This window comes from Pieris napi, chromosome 10 (assembly GCF_905475465.1).
Source record: "Pieris napi chromosome 10, ilPieNapi1.2, whole genome shotgun sequence".
In the NCBI taxonomy this organism is placed as follows: domain Eukaryota; kingdom Metazoa; phylum Arthropoda; class Insecta; order Lepidoptera; family Pieridae; genus Pieris; species Pieris napi.
The window spans coordinates 6,097,810-6,120,335 of NC_062243.1; the positions used below are offsets into that span (position 1 = coordinate 6,097,810).

The 22,526-nt window shown below is 31.9% G+C and overlaps 1 protein-coding gene across 1 annotated transcript in view; it reads left to right on the top strand.

Annotated features, from left to right (window-relative positions):
• LOC125053315 overlaps positions 1 to 22,526 on the top strand; it is a 48,315-nt gene that overhangs the window by 14,491 nt on the left and 11,298 nt on the right. Inside the window, exons 2-4 of the mRNA XM_047654635.1 lie at positions 18,894 to 19,217; positions 20,255 to 20,679; positions 21,514 to 21,615. Of these exons, the coding sequence (XP_047510591.1) occupies positions 19,001 to 19,217; positions 20,255 to 20,679; positions 21,514 to 21,615 (744 nt within the window). The 5' untranslated portion in view covers positions 18,894 to 19,000. The remainder of the gene's footprint in view (positions 1 to 18,893; positions 19,218 to 20,254; positions 20,680 to 21,513; positions 21,616 to 22,526) is intronic.

The window sequence follows — 22,526 nt, forward strand, 5'->3', positions numbered from 1 at the left end:
CATTGGTGGTAAACAATAGAGCTACGGATAATTTATTTCTTTAAAGCGTATACTAGTATAAGAGAAACCTGGACCTGAAATATTTCGACACATAAGTTTGCCACTGAACTGAACAGAATGTTCAGTTCTTTAGGGAATCGTGCAATTTTCTTTCTATCTTCTAGTAATTGTAGGATTTGTACGGCTTTAAAATTTTATTACGATAGAATCAAGTTCCACTTCGTATTATCCCGAGTATTTAATAACGTTTTGTGAATGAAATTGAAGAAGCTAAGTGGAGCTCAGGTGACCTCGGCTCCAATATTCTATTACCTTAGGTGAAAGATTATTATTAAACCAGCTTACTTATCGTAAGTTTTCTCTAGGTTTTGAGATTTAAAATTAACTTATATATTATATATACGAGTATTGTTAAATACAGGTTAAACTCAGATAAAGATCTAATCTAGTCTTGCTGTTTTTAACTTCAAAACTTAATGATGTTCTTTGACTAGGTATATTACTTTATCAAGAATGTTAAAACTACTAGCGACACCTATATTCTATGGTGGTTAAAACAGTAGCACTACAATATTTTTTATAGGTCCTAAAATATCATGTATTCTTAAAATATACAAGAAAATATAACACGTTTTGCACACATACTCATCACATCTGGGTAACAGATGTGTTTCGTGATTAATTGTTTTTTTTAATAGGCATGATTTGTCTTCTTTGCGTGACACACGTTGTCGAAAATATTGGGTCTAAGGCATGCTGGTTTCCTCATGTAGTTTGCCTTTACCGTACGAGCCAGTGTTAAAAGCGCACACAGACAAAAAGTTCATTGAACCACAGGGGTACTATACTATGCCAACACTGCTGTTTTATATTCAACTAACAATAATTTGTCATAGTTTTATTTTTTTAACTTTTTATTTATTAAATAATATTTTACTAAAATTTTATACATGTAAATCACTTAATCTAAGTAATCTGTGATCCTATTAGAATGGGACAAGTTACATTTTGACTATTATTTCAAATTAGAATTAACATATAAAAAATATAATATGTATATACGTATATGTACCGAGTCCATCTATTTGTGTCAGTACTATTACTATTTCGTACATTGTATCACACGCAATATACGTGTATAAAGTTCAGTGACAAACTTCCCCCTTGATACAGCGCAAGCTTTTAAAAAGGTTACTGTTAGCTTTTAATCGAACCTAGGGTTTTAAACTATTAAAAGTTTTATGTGATGAGGATTGATTATAATGCATTTAGCTTACGACTGTGACTGACATACACTACATACCTTCCATTTTTAAGAAGATATAAGCTATATTAAATTTAGTTATTATTACACGTTGTTTTTAGGTTTTAGCAATGTGATCTTTTTAATCCTTCATTTTTGTCTTATCGTACTTGTAGCTCGCGTACTTTGCTAGCCTCTTAAGGATCCATACTCTCATTTCTTAAAGGCTTCCAAAGCTAAGACTCAGAGTTGTGGCTTAGTTCGATCTACGACTCCGGAATGGTTTAATTCAATACCTGACACTCAGGAATCATATTTAGTGTTAAGTCTCGATTCTGAGTCTTAGGGTTAGTGACCGGTTCGGAAGTGCGTCTTATAAACTCCTACTTTTGAAGTGACCTTCTTACGTAGACCAATCGATCAAAAATAACAATATTGATTGCTAGATTCACTAGAGATGTGGGGTATCTCTGCATCTTCTATCTTATTTACCATGGAGAGTTTTTTCATTATAACCTGCTGCCGAGTTTCATCATCAGATGAACAGACAGAATATGAAATTCCACCTATATCACCTCCTTGTCCGTCGTACCACAACTGAGCGTTTTTTAAGGAACTTTTTGCCACGCACTACAACTATGGAACCAGCTGCCCGTTAAGTTATATCTGAACCACTTAGGGTCTTTAAAGAAAAGAGCGTACTAATTAAAAGCCAGCAACGCACTCCCGAGCTTTTGGGCATTGTTAGTATCCATGCTACGGTGCTACTTATCATCAGATGAGCATTCTGCCCGTTTGTCCCCTGTATTTAAAAAAAAATAAAACGTGTACAAATGGAGCTCGTTATACTCTATAAACAATAATATGAATTTAAACTATACTCTGATTGCCTTATATGACCTCTTTTTCGTGTATATTGTTCTCGAATATTGATCGTCAGAAAGTTTGAGTCAAGGTCTGCTCTGTTATTGTATTAATCTTTCAAATCTAGGTCTAGTACATTCACTTAACGCTGACATAACAACTGCCTGTAAAACCTTAATTAAGAAGACTGTCGTTATGTATTTTGTTTTTATAATTCCACAAATTAGATATTTAATAGATAAAAAGAAAAAGGATTGTGTAGTTTTATGAAACCACGGTAAAAGTGAAACTTTTTTTCACATTATGAACTAAATTTTTTGGAATAATATTCCATTAAGGGTATAAAAATAGCTTTATTAATCTTAATTGTATACTTGGAAAATTGGAACAATAATGGGAAATAATAAAAGTAGACTAAGTCTATATAATATATACGTATATATATAATACATAATACTTAACAATTATTTAAATTATATACACATATTAATACACTACACAGTCAGCTGCTGCGAACTATAGGTGCCGCCTTGGCTCCTATGACGAGCGCCTTTCACTTTATCCCTACTCCGCGGCCGACCGTCACGCGACATGCGACACACAGACGAAAAAGTTTAGGACGATGTAATAAAAGTTTCACACAAAAATTAGGAAAAAAAGGGATAATTTATTATATAAATAATTTATTTATCCTTTTCGGTATAGATTCAATTTCACATCTAAGGAGGTAGATACAATATGGATTTGTACACAGGCAGCCAATCTTGGTAGATATTCTTCTGTTCTTCTGGTGCCTCTCCAGCAATGAAAACAGTTAGCCGACAGTCTCGTGACTCTTGTCTGATGCTCTTCCACCGTCACAATATCGGTATGTTCCTAAGGATTAAACCAGCTTTATCTTTTAACAACAGACTTTTAAAAATATATAACACCGGTAGCCTAAACCAATCAACCAATAAAATTAATTCAAAGCCTTCCTCGCAACAATTAATTCAAATTTCGAATATCAAAATTGAACCAATTGAAATCATATGCTAGACAGAGAGGTGATGATTGGAGAGAGACATAGTACACTCCACACTGATTGAGGTTCAGATTAGCTTGTCAATAACAGATTGTTGTAACATTGCGATTCTATGCAATACGCCGGACAATCGAGACAATATTGGTATATTTGTTGTGTGAAATTTGAGTGAGCAATATAATAAAGAGGATGAAAGGAGTTCTGTTTTTAAATATTTGTTTGATGAACTAATTATTATTTCTTTCACTGTAGTGTTCTGGGTAACATATTAGTTTTCAAATATGGAAAAGAAATAAATACCCACCCGGGACAGGCCGCTAATAATTAAACTTTTCTGCCTTAAGGTTTAGGTTAGGCACGCACGACCTATGCCCCAAGTAATGGGTTGGGATGTAATAATTTTCTAGTAAGGCGATAGTTTGACAAACATAAGGCACATTAACTTATTGGTGTGTATTTTCATATATATAGGTCGACAATTTGATTAAACACATAGTTTAATCTAATTGTTGCTTATAAAAATTTGAAGTGCAGCATCTAAAAGTGGTCGTATAATTGTATTTTTCAATTAAAACCTATACTTTTTGGTCCGAAAAATTCTTGAAGTTCGTGTCTAGCTCGAGTCCACCTTTATAAGACTGTGAAACTTCAAGGTCTACGAAACAACACGTGAAACTGTCAAGTCTAAATTCGTACCCTTGTTCGTAGACATTATGAAGCGGCACGTACAAGAAAATAAAGCCCCGATGTTTTGTATCTAAATGTTTTAGAATTTACTTACGTGAGAAATTTACATCAAATGAAATTCAGTAAAATTTATTGTTTAATTCTTAAAACATATATAACGATAAACACATAATAACTATAATAACACACGATAAAACATATATAATGATTAATGAACGAATTCATGATAATTGCCATTACATATGGCAATTATCATGAATTCGTTCATACAAAATAATAAATTATCATGTAAACGAACAACTCCATGTTATGTATATTCATTTTGAAATCGTTTAAAGGTTCATACTTAATATTATGGTCGTATGACTAAAGATTAATAGATATAAGATTTATTTTTATAATTATAAAAAGCTTACTCTGGGATATAAAAGGCAAATGACTATCTTTAATATTTTACTTTAGACTAGCAAAATGTTAATAAATAAAGAAATAGTCATGTATTAAAGTGAACCTATTGTTAGTAAATAACTGAGTTAATATAAAAAAGTTAAGCTAAATAGTTAGTCACGACTTTGGGTTTTATTTCCAAAAGTAATGTTTCAGAGGTATGGGCTTAATAAATCCCGACTTTATAATTGAAAAGCTTTCAATTCAGCAATTTACTAACGGACATCAAAGTAGGTCGTACAATAAAAAGTTTTACATAATATCGTAAACGATACCGTCTGGCTTTATTTGAACTTTGAACAACGGCCCGAGGAAATGAGGAATTAAATGTGCAGATTTTAAAACATTCATACTAACTGTATTTACTTTTGTGTTTCAGCTGCCATTTTTATACCTCTAAATGTTTACATACGACAATTGTACTTTTATTATATCTTACTTATGTGTGTAACCGTTAATTTTTCAACTCACTAAACCTGTTAATTTAACAACGAACGTCAAACCTTTTGTCGTCATATTTATGTCGCAGTAAAGTAGTTAAATCAGAGAGTTAATTGAATCTCTAGAAATTTAATCAAATATCGATATTCAATCAACTCGCTAGCGTTTTGATTTAAATAAAGCAGTGTCGAATACGTTTACCTATCTGTCTGACCGAAAGCCAGCGTGTTGCTTAATAATGTAAAACAAGATGGCGGTCAAGACAACAGCTGATTACTTTTAGTCTTACTTTAGGCATTTGGACCTTGTAGCTCCAAAATTTGACAAAGAACCGGACTAAAACTAAATTAGTTACTTCCATCAAGGCTACATGCACTTCCTCAAGTAATTATATGTTCACGATGGGCGTACTCGCTTCAAGTTTCGCAATACAGCCTATGCAGACAATTCAAAACATAATGGCGTACAAAATTACGTAACAAACGATTCAAACTAATAAATGCAATCGATCAATGCACCTCCATACATTGTATATCCATTAGGGTGTTAATATAGGATTCAGAGAATAGACTGAGTACAAACTAGTATTAACTAGTAGTGAACGGAACACCGCAAATTGCGCTATTTCGTACCGTTTGGTACAATAACGCTCAAATGCGTTCCGAATGGGTTATTATACGTCGCTTTGATGTATGAAACATGTTAGTCGTGAATTGGAAATTACTAATTATAATTGTCAACCGTTTAGGTTTTAGCGGATGTTTAATATTAGTTTTTGATAATATCTTAACACAATTATTATACTCAATACGTCACAATGTTTAGTTATTGTTGAATATAAAATTTGGTACGTTTACTTTGAAAATATTACTTCAGGGACCGTTTAGAATTCTAATAATGAAAGTGTCTTTCAAATTAATTTTGAGTTCCATTCAAATATACTTTATTTCTCAAAGAATTACATTCACTTTGTGAGAAATTATACAGGTTAGTAATGTACATCGTTTAGAAACTATTTAAAAATAAGCTAGGTCTCATCGATGTTATATCACGCATTGTGTGACTAATAAATTGTAATAATTTCTTATATGCTCGTTCACAGATATAAATATATGGTAGAAGTAATTTTTTTTGTGTTTTGTAATAACATATTTATGCTATTAATTTATATTGCACTTTACGATTTTTATTGATATATACAGGGTGGTCAAAAAGTCGTGGAACTCATCAGTACCAATCTAGTGGATATTACGAAAAAGATACAGGATGTAAATACATATATATTTAATTTACTGGAAGGCAATTTATTAAATATTTGTGCGTCTTGATACCTAATTTCTATATTTTTTGGTTGGGGTATATATTGATTCCATAAAATATTTCGATTGTTAATGGCTTTAATTATATTTTATTCACCCAAACAGTTTTAGGTGGATTTAGATTTTTCGAATTTTGTTGTCGTTATGTTTTTAAATATTAATTATTCTATGTGATTATAGTCGAAAATACATTTTGATACATAAAAATAAAATGTGACATTCCACCTGTAGTGTTTTTTTAAAGTTATAGTGACATATGTATATAACCAGATAGAGTAAGTATTTTAGCTTGTTCTTCACTTTTGACTCATTTTTGTGTAATTACAATAATGTGAATCATATTTCTAAATGAGTTCAGTGTACATTTCAGTTCATCAAACTTTCCTTGTCCTACAATACTTCGAGCATTTAAGTATAAGAATTTTCATTAACTTTTTGTGGAATATATTTCTTTATATGTGTTTGTAAGTTAGTAGTAAATTGCCTATTACTTTTTATTATATACATATATATATATGTACTTGGCCATTCTTGGTCGATCTATTCCACGGTGACTGGCCGTACTGGGAGAAGTGGAGGGACCTGGGATTTGTGGTTGCTATTCGAAGCTGTGGGAATCCTGGTATTGAGAGGAAGTTTGACGTTTAGTTAACTTTGTTAACTTTTTTTGGAAAGCGAAATTTTTTAAGTTGTTTTTCTTGGATGGCTGTCTTATTGCATGTTCCTCTTTCAGGCTATTAGGATACGTTAAATCCTGATAAGATTCTTTTATTAAAGTGGTTCCGAGAAGAACGAGGGACATGTGAACTGCACTGGTTACCTTTCAATACCATAAGTTGGTCGTATCTTATATAAGCTATATATACATATATGAGTTTATTATATTACAGTTGTATTAGTAAAGAAATTCTACAGAATTTTTTTGACTACAGTCAATAACAATTTAATTTTTTTTTTAAGACAATTCACACCAATTGACCTAGTCCCATGCTAAGCTGGTGAAGCTTGTGTTATGAGTACTAGGCAACGGATATACATACATATTATAGATAGATAGACATATAAATACATATTTAAACACCCAAGACCTAAGCACAACACCAAATGCTCATCACATCGATGTTCGTCTCAGCCGGGGATCGAACCCGGGACCCATGGATTCGTAGTCAGGGGTACTAACCACTAGACCAATGAGTCGTCAAATTTGAAAATGTTTATCAAAATCAAAGCAACGGAATCATCATTGCTTTTTGTTTGTATCACCGAGGGGCAAGTATAGAGATTAGACAGAGCTGACCATGAGTTAAAAATAACTGATCGATAAACTGCACTCAGTGGAATCAGCTCAAAAGTTAGTCTTGATAAATGGTTTGTGGTTTGCGATTCTTTTTATAACTGCAAAGTTGGACAGTTTAATGACAGTCTCCATTCCCTTGTTAGAAATAATAAACAAAGGGAAATAGATAAGTGATAATAAGCTTATTAGTATTATATCAAAGATAATGATTAAAAAATAAAAAAGATAAATATTAAAGAAGCAGTGTTGGCCTTGTGGCTTCAGCGAGCGACTCACATCCCTGAGGTCGTAGGATCGATCCCTGGCCGTGCACCAATATACTTTGCGCATCTAACACTTGATCACCTACTTGTGTATGAATTGAGAAGAAAAGAAAATCGACAAAAGGATTCAATCTCAGGACATGACCTATAATTATAGTGCGAAAATATTATAGTTATGAATTATAGTTATTCAACGTGATATTAATCCATATTTGGATTTCGATTCAAGTTATAATTACTCCTATATAGATATTATTTTTTTCTTACTAATTGTGTATACTACGCGAAGATTTTAAATTTAAGTTAGAATTAATTAAACATGTGCTAAGATTATCACCCAATATTTCTTCCCATGTTATGAGAAACTATAACATTGTGTAGTCTACATTTTAAATAGATATAAATGGCGCTGTTCCTTGCTCGAAACATACTACATTTTATACGTATTCATGATGTATGAAATATCCTCAGGTGCAATTGCAGTATTTCTCTCGTGAACACAGAAATATTACCTCCTACTGAAAGATTGGTTCTGCTTATTTTGTTCAGAACAACAAAATCTTTTGCTGTTGTACACACTATGTTTCAATTTATTTTTGAACGTCCAACTATTTGAACGTTTTACGATTTACACTGACTAACTGAAATATATTAGTTTGTAGCTCAAAAAGTGTATTTATTAATGTAGAACCACCTATTAAACAATTATTAATATATTATATTTGCCAATTGTATTTATTTATTTTTATTTATTTACCCTTCGTTGCAAATGAAAGAAACACAATACATAAAAATTATAAGGGATGCAACGGGCGGCCTTATCGCTAATAAGCGATCTCTTCCAGGCAACCCTAGTTAAGAGAAAAACTTAAAAAAAATAAAAAAGAAACATGCGTGCGAGAAGTGCAGAATCCTTAATCTAAAGTAATAAAAAAAAATATATTAATAACAAACTAAAAATTTAAAAGCTAATCTTACAAATACATGAACAGCGAATAATGATGTAAAAGGAAACATAAGAATTATACAAGTCACGATTGATGAGGATAGGATAATTATTGTAGTCCGTAAATTATGTGTGTCTTGTATTATTTCTGCTTTATGTGCAGAAGTGTTAATAAAAAATAATAGAAATTCATATAAATTAACCTTCCAAGACACTTTTTATGCTAATATCAGATATAAAATATCACAAAAGAAATAACTAAACATAGTTTTAAGAAAGACTAATAAATTTAATCTAAACAGTCATCGTCTGTCTTTTTCTTAACTTTCCATGGACAATTATTATCTACATCTTAATGTTGATGGTAACTAATCTACAAAAAGGAACAATCATCATATGATTTGAAGTAACAAAGTTAAATTGTCATAAAGTTTGCAATGAAGTTCCAGTTAGTTAATAATTTTATGTATGTCTGCTTCATGTGCAGAAGTGTTGATAAAAAATAATAATAATTAATATAAATTAACCTTCCAAGACACTTTTTTATCCTAATTCAAACAATCAGATATAAAACATCACAAAAGAAATAACTAAACATAGTTTTAAGAAAATCTAATAAATTTTGTCTAAGCAGTTCGTCTGTCTTTATAACTTTCGACTGAGGATTATGTATATCAATCTCGACATTAATGTCGATTGTCTCTTATCTACAAAATAGAACAATCAAATTATGATTTGAAGTAACGAAGTTAAATTATCATCAAGTTTGCAATGAAGTTCCAGTAAGTTAATTATACATTTATTACATTACCTAATACATACCAATAATGTAAAATTTTATTGAATTGTATTAGCCTTAATACTAACATCTTGTCCTTATTGATACCTACAAACCCGTAGAAAGCAAGTTAATAAAAAATCTCAATAAAATGCTCGATTAGGCCCCTTCTATAAAATCGGAAGGTGGATAATGTGCTATGCCCCATAGAGCTTCAATCTTAAAATTCATTGAAAGCAATGAGGCGACGTATTTGAGAGGACGATTTAAATTCTTTTCTCCCCACTGATTTGGACTAATTGCTTTGTCACGTTTTTACCCGTTTAAAATTTAATAGTGATTTTTAAATTCTTTGTTAGATTTAGTTTTAAAAGAAAAAAAATCGTTTGTCTATAAAGTCAGTTTACTGACTATAGTTGAACGTGACAACGTCATAAGAAAATACTGAAGGAATGGTTGCATTTTGCAAAAGAAATATTTAGTTTTATTTTTTTGATATATATTTTGTATGGATATAGAGAAGGAGGTAAATGGAAATCACAATTGAATTGATCAAGTTACATTTATTTGAACGCATAAATAAATGTAATGTAATGTAAATTTTTGACATAATTGTAGCGGAGACCGATTGTGCCTCTTTGTCGCTCGTTCCGCGCTCTCGCTTACACTTCAAGCCTTAAATGGAACGCCTCGAGCGAGGTAACGCCGCATGAGTCATGTTTTTTCTTTCGTGCGTGCAGCCGGCTCCATCCAATTATAAGACGTTGTCACGTCAAAAATTTAACAATCGTACGTAAACGAACAATACATAGAAAAGCTCTTAATACATTGTTTTTATTGTGCTACATTTATCAACTTGACATGTGAATAGAAATGGCTGAAACTATTCATATTAGTTGTGGAGTCGATATATGAGAAATTTCACATTCATGTCACAAGCTATAAAATATGTATCGGTGTTTCCGTATAGATAAAGAAAATACCAACGAAACACATGTAAAAATACCTAAAACACGCAAAATGCCGCACTGCGAAGTTAAATATTCATTTTTATGAATCATAAAGACCAAGACTAAATTGATTTTGTCTTTTGGGAGATTATGTTTGCTTTCTTGAGTTATTCGGGCCATTGAAATTACAACAAAGCCAAATATAACAGAATATGTATTAGCTACGGCAATTCTATCAATAGTTGCCACATCATATTTCTGTATAAAGTTTGACATTATTTGACAGTGCGCAAGACGAGATTTTGACAGACGCATTACGTACAGGTATAAGTGAATGGAATGGGGTTCAAACTGCAATTTATATTTGTGACCCATAAAATTAATAATGTGAATTTGTTTTTACCTCGCGCTCATACTACAAAAACGATATGAATATTCTGTGTGTGGTTGACTCTTTCATTAGCCATAATTATGTCTGCAATTTTGATCAACATTTGATTGAACTATGTATAGGATGTATGAAGCTTTAATTAACCCATTGGATTCGTTCCAAATTCAAAAGCGAATGCCTTACCAAAGACAACCTCAGTTACAAAAACATAGTATTGTCGGCAAACTCATGTATTATTCACAGTACCATGTTGTACTTGGTACTAATATTTTTGTATGAAAGCCTTGATACAAACACCTGGGGCAACGACTTGGGATGTCGTTATGATATTTAGATTGAAGGTGTCGTATATTGCTAGATCCCTGGGAAAATGATCTTATTTGTATCGAATGTGTAAATATACATTTGGGAACACTTTTTCCTATTACATTCAGTTATGTAAATAGAAATATAAACAAACCTATAAACAAAGCGCTCTGAAGTCTTTTAATGATTTTAAACATTGGTTTCATTTGACATAATAGTGGTGACATCGATAAGTATGATTTAAAAAACATATAACACTAGCAGACCGGCCAAGCGTTGCTGTGGCTAAGGTTTTTGTTATATTACATAGTGCTAAAGTATTCAATTGAAACGGTAGGACAACACCAGTCATGGGGACCACCATGCTTTTTTGGTGGTAATGCCATTAAATTGTAGCTTATGTGAAACGTTGGTACTTTCAACACAGCGCCATCTGTTAGAATTGTGAGTATCAAATAATAAACAAATATTTTGCAACAAAATAATATTGCGAGTATAAATTGAGATGTAAGCTATCCTATCTTTTAAGTTAGATCATACCGCACACGGTGTGAAAATTTGATTGAAATCGGTTCAGTAGTTTAGGAGTCCATAGCGGACAAACAACGTGACAAGTAATTTATATATATTAAGATTAACTAGGTGCGAGTATTCATTATATCAACTAAAAATAGTCTAACTCTTCAATAATCTCCAGCAATTATTTCATACGTCCGTTTATTAAAATCTCATTTTGAAGATTAAAATAATACGAGTATATCATTTTCAACAAATCTGAAAATAAACTCAGTCTTACATCGGGATATTGAGGTCAACGTACATTCAACTGCAGATGGTATCAAAGTAGAGCCTCCACAATGCCAACACGTCATATTCGCCTGAACGATCTCTTGGCGCTATGCTAGAGCCTAGAATGCATTTCCCTAAGGCTTTACTAGTTTATCTAGACGATATTTTAGTTGCGGATTCTTTTACTGTAGGTACTACTAAGTTCTGTAAGTCATGCCTGAAGTGTTAAATATAAATGCGATAAAGATTTTTCGTATATTTTATAAATATTTGTTATATGTCTTAATAAAAGTGGTCTGAAATAAATGGCTTGTTAAGGCCGTAACACTCATATATTATATATTTATTTAACATTTCTAATAAATTATGTATTGCTGTATAAAATATAATAAATATACAATTATTCTTCTATACCAATCCGATGTGCTGTGTCAGCGCAATTGAACTATTAACACTACGTGACCTGTAAAAATTCTTAGACAAAAATCTAGTCAAATTAAATCAAAATTTATTAATTCATATAGTTTACTATTTACACTAAAAATAATAAATCAGTGGTGCTACAAACTCTTTAGGTCTTGGCCTCAGATTTCTAAATCTGTTTCATGATCATTTTTAAATCTAATAGGCAAGTAGGTGATCAGCCTCCTGTGTCTGACGCACGCCGTCGAATTTTTGGGTCTAAGACATGATGTTTTCCTTCACCGTTCGAGCAAATGTTAAATGCGCACATAGAAAGAAAAGTCCATTGGTGCAGAGCCGTGGATCGAACCTACGACCTCAGGTATGAAAGTCGCACGCTGAAGCCACTAGGCCAACACTGCTACTATTTACACTTACTAACGTAAATATTACAAAAACTGTAAACGAACTAGGCTACAGTTCTCGGTCTAGGTCTGGTACCTATCTGTGCGTGTGTCTCTTATTTTTTTCCAGAGGTTCAATGCCCGGCGAAGCAATAACGGCAAGCAATGAAGGGTTACATTTCCTATAAAATATAAAAATAGTAAGAAAGCAGAGACGAAAAAGTGTCAGATAAAGGTTAAGAGACTTCAGACAAAGATATATTTATATCACTGGCGTCGATTAAAACGTTACTTTCAGATTTAAAATATTCGTAGCTATGCAGGCTTTCCAATGTATTCTGTACTTTCAACTAGCGAATGAACAAAGGCGTCTGAGCCTCACGTTTTTGTAAAGCTCAATTCAAATCTTGACCTCTGAGTGGTTTTTCACAGCTTAGTGAATTAAATGGAATGTCAAAATTTAAATTTAACCTTTAAGGACGCTTTAGGCGACGATTCATTTTATTTTCTGTTTTATAGCAAGTGACAATTTTAAAGTGCTTTACAGTTTCTTAATTTCTTTAGAACTTTTTCGTGAACATCCTATTTACGCGATTATTATTTAAACTCATATTTACTAGGCGCGTTTATCGGTGTAAAAAATTAATAATATTTTTATTCACCCTATTTTTTACAATATGCAAAAATATATGAATTAGTACATATGTACACAGTTATTAAATTAATATTTTTTTTCAGTTCAAGGGCAAATAAAAAAACTATAATCAAAAGCATACACCAAAAGTCTCATTTTGTATTTGGTTAGTTAAAATGAAATTTAACGTATTAAACGTTTTACTGATATCCTAAAATCCTAAACTCATGCCATAACTTTGAATAGAACGTTAGCGATTAACAGCTCAACCGTTATTTTAACTGTTATTTGGAACCTAACGGTTATAGTTAAAATCGTTGTAAACGCATCGAGAGCCCCCTAAACATTAACAGGATAGCTTCGAATGGTAATGAGGCATATATGACAAGTGTTTTGTGTGGATTTCAACAGAGCGCTAAACTGGCTTATTTTATTTATTATCTACTAGCCGTTTCGCGCCCGCTTTGCTGGACGAATTAAAATAAATTTTATGTTTCATTATTTTATTTTTTTCATATTTTTATTATTCTTCTTTTTAACTTCCCGCTAAGAAAATTGAAATATTTCGAAAATCGAGTTTTTAACAGATGTTCACGTTTTGCGGTTCTAGGAAGCCTCTTTTGTTTTTATTAGCGGGAAAAATTTTCATAAAAGTAAAACAGAAATAAAAAAATGAAGGAACGTTGGAATTAAAAAAATAAATAAATAGCCATAAACCATCTAGGAAAAATTTCGCATCGAATGGTGGTAGTTTCATGCCGATACGATCAGTGGTTTAAGCGTGAAAGAGCCTCAAACGAACACCATTTTCATTATATATATATAGATTATACGTGAAATACGTTATATTATTTATTTATCTTATTATACGTGAAAACTTTTGTTTGTTTATTGTTGCCTTCATAGTTTACCGTATTTTAAATAAATACTTTTTTAAATGAATACTTAAATGATCCTAATCCTTGGGATTGATTTGCTCCGGTTCAAACAATTTGTATGACAATACTTGGCGATTAAAAAGAGTGGCGGAAAGTTTCTTGCCAGTTCTGCTTTCCCGCTCTACGCCCTTGACTTGCGAACTGGTAGTAAATGTAAATTTACAATTAATTTAACCTGACAATTCAAAAGTGTACTTGGTTACCCACTTGAATAAATATATTTTGAGTTTGAGTTTGAGTTTAAAGAAACACAAATTACGTACCAGACTTAGCGTATATATGATTCACGTACGTCACAAAGATGATCGTCGAGATGTTTATTTCGAAGCCAGATTTAAAAGCGCTTTGTCTTGTTGAAACGAGATTCAGAAGAATCTTTCCCTGCAACATGAAACTAAGAAAAATTATATACTAAAAATTCTTAAGAAATGCAAATCTAAGAAGTTTTGCATTGCTGGTAATATTATTTTTACATTCACTGCATTAATTTTTTTATTACAAAGTTAAAAGTAAACTAGACTGATATTCTGTCTTAATGTTTTTTTTTCTGTCTAAATTAAATTATGCGCACATTTGTGATATATACCTATACTCGTATATATATTAATACTTAACCCATCGTCACTGCTAAAATCTTACCTTATCAATTTATTACTAATGATGTAAAACTTGACTGAGAGCAGTGTTGGCCTAATGGCTTCAGCGTGCGACTCTAAGGTCGTAGGTTCGATCCCCGTCTGTGCACCAATGGATTTTCTTTCTATGTGCGCCTTTAACATTTGCTCGAACGTTGAAGGAAAACATCGTGAGGAAACCGACATGTCTTTGACCCAAAAAGTCCACGGCGTGTGTCAGGCACTGAAGTCTGATAGTTGCATATTAGATTTAAAAATGATCATGAAACAGATTCAGAAATGTGAGGCCAAGACCTAAAGAGGCTGTAGTGCCACGGATTTACAATTTTTAAACTTAGCTCCTAAAATTGTGTTTGTAAATTGTAAATATTCGAATTACTTTAATTTTTTCCACCTTTTAGATAAACGAGCTACTATAAGCTAAAATTCACGAAATCGCAATTCATCGTGTACTCTAATTTATTGCCTATGATCAAATTGATTTTTATCATACTAAAAAAGCAATCTCCTAGATTATGTTAACTTAGAACAAAATTCATTCATATTTTTGAGGAAAATACGAATGTCTCTTTATGTCCGCTTTCCCGTCTTTAGATTACATATTCTATAAGATTCCCGCCTTAAATAAAATTTAATTAAAATACATGTGTTAATTATGGAATATAAGATACAGGTATGTATTACTTATTCCACGTCATTAAATTTGTATAGGTAGACATCCCCACTCATCGGAAAATATGACAGAGGGTGTAGGCCGAAAGAAAAATCCGGCGTAAAACCTCTCGGTACTCTTTTAAAATATCAAATCATCATACAAAATTACTATGGAAAACATACATAGAAGAAACCAGAAATGAGGAAGATACAGTCCGCTCTTATAACATTTTAACTGATCACACCTATGATCCAATCAATATAATTACGGTTAATTGACTTCGAAAATTAATAGATAAGTATTCGAAAATCACTGAAGCCCGTAGCTATAGCGGCCCTCGGTTAGCCACTCCAATCAACCACTACGACAAACCGCACTGCGTGATCTGACTCACCCTATGCGGGCGCAAATGAATACTGATTTCTGTTTAGTTTTACATTTTTACGAAATGCCCGTATTTGAGGTTGGCTTTGTGACCTCAATGAAAAACTTTTTGCCCTTTTCACTATTTTTTTAGTAAAATGTACGTTTTGGTTTCAATTTTCTAAGGCCATTCACATATTTTCCTTTTACTTCCTTCAGAAACGTGTGCAAATAATGGTTTTCGGCAAGTACGACGTGTACGGTTTATAACACAATAAAAGTATCAATAAAAAATTGAGATACTCTCCCGAGATAAAAGTTATATATTTAACAACATCGTTTATTACTTGTGTTTGCTATATGTAGGGCAAACCAGTAACTGACTTTAATTATAATTATTATATAATAGGGTATAGGATGCCCTATCACAATGACAATGGCCTGGTCATGTAACACGATACCTAGACCATAGATAAACATTAAAGACATTAATTGAAGAGACCATCGGGAAAAGAAGAGAGGGCAGGCCAAAAAGAATGTGGGTTGTTGACTTGATTGAAATAGCAGGAAAAGACTGGCAGACTATTGGCAAAGATAAAGACAACTAGAAAGGGTTTTTACCCAAGAGGGGTCCATATCCACAGGCGACTAACATATTACTACTAACATTTAGCTATAAGTAAATACTAACAACATTGGTAATGGAAATTAAGGATATGGAAATAAAAACAGCTTTTTTATGACCCTATTATTCATATCTAATAAATAATTTAAATTAGTATTATATCGTAAAAAGATTCTTACAATGAAAGTAAACAAACAATATTACATAATGTTAGGCGACCTAATAGGCTTTGACGCTAATTACCAATATTAAATTTAAGCTCATCCCAATTAAAATGACTCATTAGTAAGCATAAAACAAGGTTAATCTACGTACAGTATGATAACATCAGTAAGCTTTATAAATTTAGGAAGTAGCGATCCCTGACTGTGCACTGCTACTGTGAAAGATATCCAAAGAAAAGCGGTGCATCTAACACCCAAAGACTTGCTCGTCTATAAAAATAGGATGATCACAGAACGTGTGAAATAAATCCTAGGTCAAAGTCTACACTTATGCATATTAGCTACAGGTATCGCGGTCAAAAGCGATTAGAAGAATCCTACTGGCACACAAACAAACTACTGTTGATAGCGTACAAAAGACTACTGTTTTTTTTTCGATCTACTCCCTTGCTATTGTGTCCAGGAAATTTATTCCATCTCTTATAGTTTACTACAAATATACATATTATATTAAAATTATACTCATTCGTGTTACGCGTCTCGTTAGCTATGCCCCGGCTACATCGGTAATATTATTATTTACAATATTTATGGGCGAGTCGGGGCGCAATTGCTTGCGAGACCTGTTCTTTCATTTTTGTTTGCCTCCTTCAGATATTTAATATTTTTTTCGCAGAACCGTTCCAAGCACGGTCTATACTTTGTTAACATGTCCTATAGGGCGTTACGGTCTACTATCATCTGTGTTGTGTGTTCTGTGATTGTTGATCCAGGTCGTGCCTGGACGGTGCGATTATAGGGCAATGTTCTATAGTTTGTGCGTCATTATTGCAGTTAAATGTTGGGCTCGTCTTAATTTTAAACCTATTCAGGTTACATCTTTATCGTCTTGCTCTTTATTTCCGTTCCATATTTCCATTTCATCCAAGTGGAGCCCACTCCTACTTGTTTTGCTGCCGTCAGTATAGATTTGTGTGCCGCTGTGTCTTCCGAGTTCTTCCGGATTGTCCTTCTTTCCTGTTTCTCGCAGAACTTCTTCCAACTCTCTGTTTGGGCTAGTTTGATCTACTACAGTTGATAGATTGAAGGAATCACGTCGTGAAATATTTCAATTCACCTAATTCTTCACCGTCTGAGCAACATATTTATGTACGGAGAAAACTCCATCCATGTCACACTCAGAGAAGGCTAGTTCTCTAGGTTGACAATCAAACATTATGTAAACTATATATTAACTAAACAATATACTTAATATGTTATGCTACCTATTTTGACTAACGATATTACAGAATCGATTCTAGATAACGTAAGTTTAACTTGTCAATAGTTTGATAAGGTCAGCCGTAAATTTATTATGATTTATGATTGTTACAAAGCAAGCAAGCAATATATAATAACCATATACAAAACCGTAAGATTTCAAAATAGTTTATATAATTTAAACATTATTAAATCTATGTGAGGATATGTAACTGTGAGACCACTATGAAGGTCAGAAAAGAGATATTATGTTCATCATTTTAAAAAAATGAATAACATTTGAACAGAACTGATACAGGTACCATTTCAATTATAGATCGTTAAATCATATGAAAACAAAATCATGGTCATAGTTTGATTTTCAAACCACTGTAAAAAGTTAGAAAAGAGATATTCTGTTCATCATTTAAAACAAAAGAATTTGAACAAAACTGATACAGGTACCATTTCAATTTTAGATCGCTTAAACACATGAAAGCAAAATCATTGTCATGGTTTGATTTTCAAAACCTCAAAAACCATTATAGATTATAACAGGTGTATTGTGTAACTTTTTTGTGGTTAATATAGCATTATAATTAAGTAATCTATACCATTAATCTTACCTTATTGGTTTGTTCAGTTACTTATTAGTAGGCCATGGTTCTACTGAATGCTTAGGTCTAGACTCTAGACTGAGGATGCGACATAGAATAATGTTAGTGAGCTCACTGCTTACATAGTAAACAACTTCAGTTGGGGCGTAGTTTGTATTTTAATATGCTTAATAGTATACAAAATTGTTCATCCTGTAGTCATCAAAGGAACTTATAATGTATATAATTAAATTTTTTATAATGCAAACATTTCTTTAACATTCGAGAAATAACCAAGTGCAGTAAAAGTGCAGCGTGAAAAACTTAAATTAAAATAATATCGTTGAAAGAATTTATATGAAAGCTTAACTGTAAAACGCCAGTAAATTTTATCTGGATAAAATTTCTTTAATATGAATTTGTAGAATATGAACTATTTATTTTATTGAAATAAGCTTTAAGTAATTAACCGTATCGTTCTCTTTTGTTCCAGAATGTCCAAACCACGAAAATCAAGATAGCATCGAGAAAAATCATACATAATGACTATAAACTTGCGTGCGAAATGTGAAAATCAAATGTGACATTCGTGCCAAAACAATGTATTGCTGTAAAGAACTAAAACTACTCTATGCCATTGTTGTTCTATTATTAGAAGCTGAATTGTTAGTGAACATAGGTGCTATGGAGTCGAAGAGGTCTTCCATACTCGTAACTCAAAATCCGGATGATTTGAAGGCGTTAGAACTTTGTACGACACGAAATCAACAGAGGCTTGGCAGTGTCTTTGGGAATTTTACAAGGCATCACAAAAAAGGTAAAGATAATTTTATAGGGCAAACCGTTACGAACATATTTGCACCGTCTGTTACATCATTCAGTTATACTTCACAGGCAAGTACTTTATTTAGGTCTAAGATATGTCTACTGTATACGTTTTTAAAGATTGCTTACTAAAATATGATCCCCAAATTAAATTTATTTTAATTACTAACTTTTTATAATGATGATGGAATATCCGGATGAAAATTAAATTTATTTGGAATTTAAATGTAGATGTTCCAAATAAATCCGAAAATTCCACCATCATTATAAAAAAGTTTTTATTTCCAATGATAATGAAGCGGCGCTATAATAATTAATTAATGACTATCAATCGCGTCAAAGAATACTGAACCGTGTAATTAAACTACAAACTTATCATTAAAATGCGAACGTTTCATTAAAATAGGAATTAATCATTAATTCAAATCACCGTATTTCAATGAAAAAATATAATTAGAGACTAATTTCTATGAACCTAACAATTGAACTTGAAAATTAATACATATGTTACACTTTATTAAAAACTATCTCCATTTTAGAACGTACTTTATTAGTAGAAGGAATTTAAGGAAGGTATTTTTGTAACGCCGAGTTTTTAAGTGTGTATATTGTTTTATATATTTACAAAGATTTGTGACGCCAGGCCAATGACGATTACATTTTACTATTCATATATTTCAAAGGAAAACTTTTTGCAACTTTGTACCCGACATTCCAAAACACAAGCCTGACAAATTCAAGTTCTTGTTCATGATTCCTTTGATCCTTTGACCTTTTGCTCTTGCCTTATTATATAGAACTACTTTCATTATCCCGTGACATGTTTGCATTTGGTATTATTCAACAATGTGTCGAAGTCCAGCTGGTATATAAATAGTATAAATTACATATATATTTGGAAATGTATCACAAAGGTATGCCAATAAAATTTCAACGATAAAAAGGGTAATTTTTAACTGTACTGTAGTAAAACTTTTGATTAACATCGGACTCTTTTTTAATAATGATCATAATTCTTTATGTTAACAGGTCATAGAAGAAGAACAACATCCACCAGCACAACAACAGAAACGACAATGCACTCGACAACAGATTTTGAAACAGAATTCACAAGTGAATATAGCACAGCATATCCAAAGTTACCTAAACCATTACGACTAAGTCTAGACATTGATTACGATGTACATAACATAAATGTAGAAGATCATCAAAGGCATAAACACGATAGTTTAGATAGAGAATTAGAATTAGAAATGGATGAAACAGTATTATCTAAATCTTTCAATAAGGCTAAGAAAATGTATAGAGACTCAGCCGCATCTGCTGTTAATAAATTAAGTGCAAAAACTAGTAAGAATGGTATATTTTTGACTGACAACTGCACGACGGTTATAGCCCAAATCGGAACAACGGCTATATTACACTGTGAAGTTAGTGATATTACAGAGAATACGGTAAGTTCAAGCCACATTAATAGTCTTGGGGTATATATTAAGAATCGAGACATACGCGAACAACAGTGTTTGGTGTACGACAAGTAAATTACAAAACTGTTTTTATATAATCATTATTGCATAGAATCGGTAATAATAATCGTTACATACAATTAAAAATTATATTGTGCCTATTACAATACCTAGCTTCAGATAAAAGTTTTAACAATAGTTAATAAGTACGTATTACTGCTCATTACCAAAAGATAGCTTTAAATATTTGTTTTTAATTAAAGGAATAAAAAGGCAGGAAATAATCATTTAGAATACACAAGTCGAAATTAGAATTTCAAATTTCGAACTTTAAAGGCGTAAATATTAGAATGGATCTATAGACTTATAAGGCTTACGAATTTCGCAAAACCAATTTGCTCAAAAGCTTTAGTAAATCGGGATTTTGGATTGTATTTTTCACCAATGGCTTATCTTTTGATGAGTGTGAAAAATCTCACAAATTGTAAAAAGATATTTTTAATATTTTCTATATTAAATTTAGTACTTTGTCATCTTTTTATCGCATCGATATTCTAAATCCTTTAGGACCAGTTTTATTTAGTAAGTCCTATATTTATTAGAGATAGTGTATTTGACATCAGTTTTATTTGATAGAAAAAAATAAGATGCGTTCTTCCAGGTGGTTGTGCCATTTCTGTTTTCCAATTTCCAAAAACGAATTAAATTTAAGACAGCGTTATAGGTAGAAACAATTAGGAAAATAAACACTGCAGTGATATTAAATGTTTATTAATTAAACTCAGCTATTCCGAGCAATAGCAATAACTGAATTATTTGCAGGTGACCTGGATTCGGCGGAAAGACTACTCACTGCTATCCGTCGGTCTAGTTACGTATAGCGCTGATAACAGGTTTTTCTCCGCTCACGGACGACATGTTAAGGTATAGTTAATATAAAATATACTTTAAGAGTTTATGGAGTAATACTTTAATAAAATTGGCAGGAACAATTTTGAAGTTCTTGTCTCGGATATTATTGCATTCTTTCACTAATTACGTTTTATTGAAATGTGTATTAATCGTGTAAATCAAAAATAAAAACTTCAGTGGTGTCAAGGGACACCTGGATGGAACGAAATTCCTTTCGATTAATCTATATGTTAATTGGTATCATAACAGTATGATAGATTTTCTCGACACCAATCTTACGACGAAAAAAAAAGGCAACATCACGAGGTGTTCCCAGGCGGTCACCCATCCAAGTACTGACCTCGCCCGACGTTGCTTAACTTCGGTGATCGGACGAGAACCGGTGTATTAGAATAGCAAATAGCAAAAAAGTGTCGTGAAAACTTTTCGTAAGAATTTTTTCCGTCTAGCCCCCTTTCACAACGCGCGATAAGGAACTTCGTTCCAATATTAATTATTGATACAATTGTGTGTGTCAAATCATTGACACACACACAATTATATAAAAACGAGTTTTCAATAACTGTAAACAGTAACACTAAATTAACACTAACTAGGTCATAGAATCATTAAAGTACAAATTATAAATACCGATATTTTCATTAAACCAGGCTTAGTTATCTCAAGGGATGTTCAGTTTTATAACTGCAGTATTAATATTACAAATTGCAAAAACTATATTTATCTTTATGCTAATATATACTATATTTTATTTATAATTTACCTAAACATTATCATTCTCAGTCATTCACGTGTTTGATATATATGGAAGTCCCTATTGAAGATGTGCCATATCATATTTAATCAAATTAATTTGTTTGAAGATATTGAATAATGAGATGGTAGCGCATACTTGGTAGAAGAGATTATGAGACTGTTCGTTC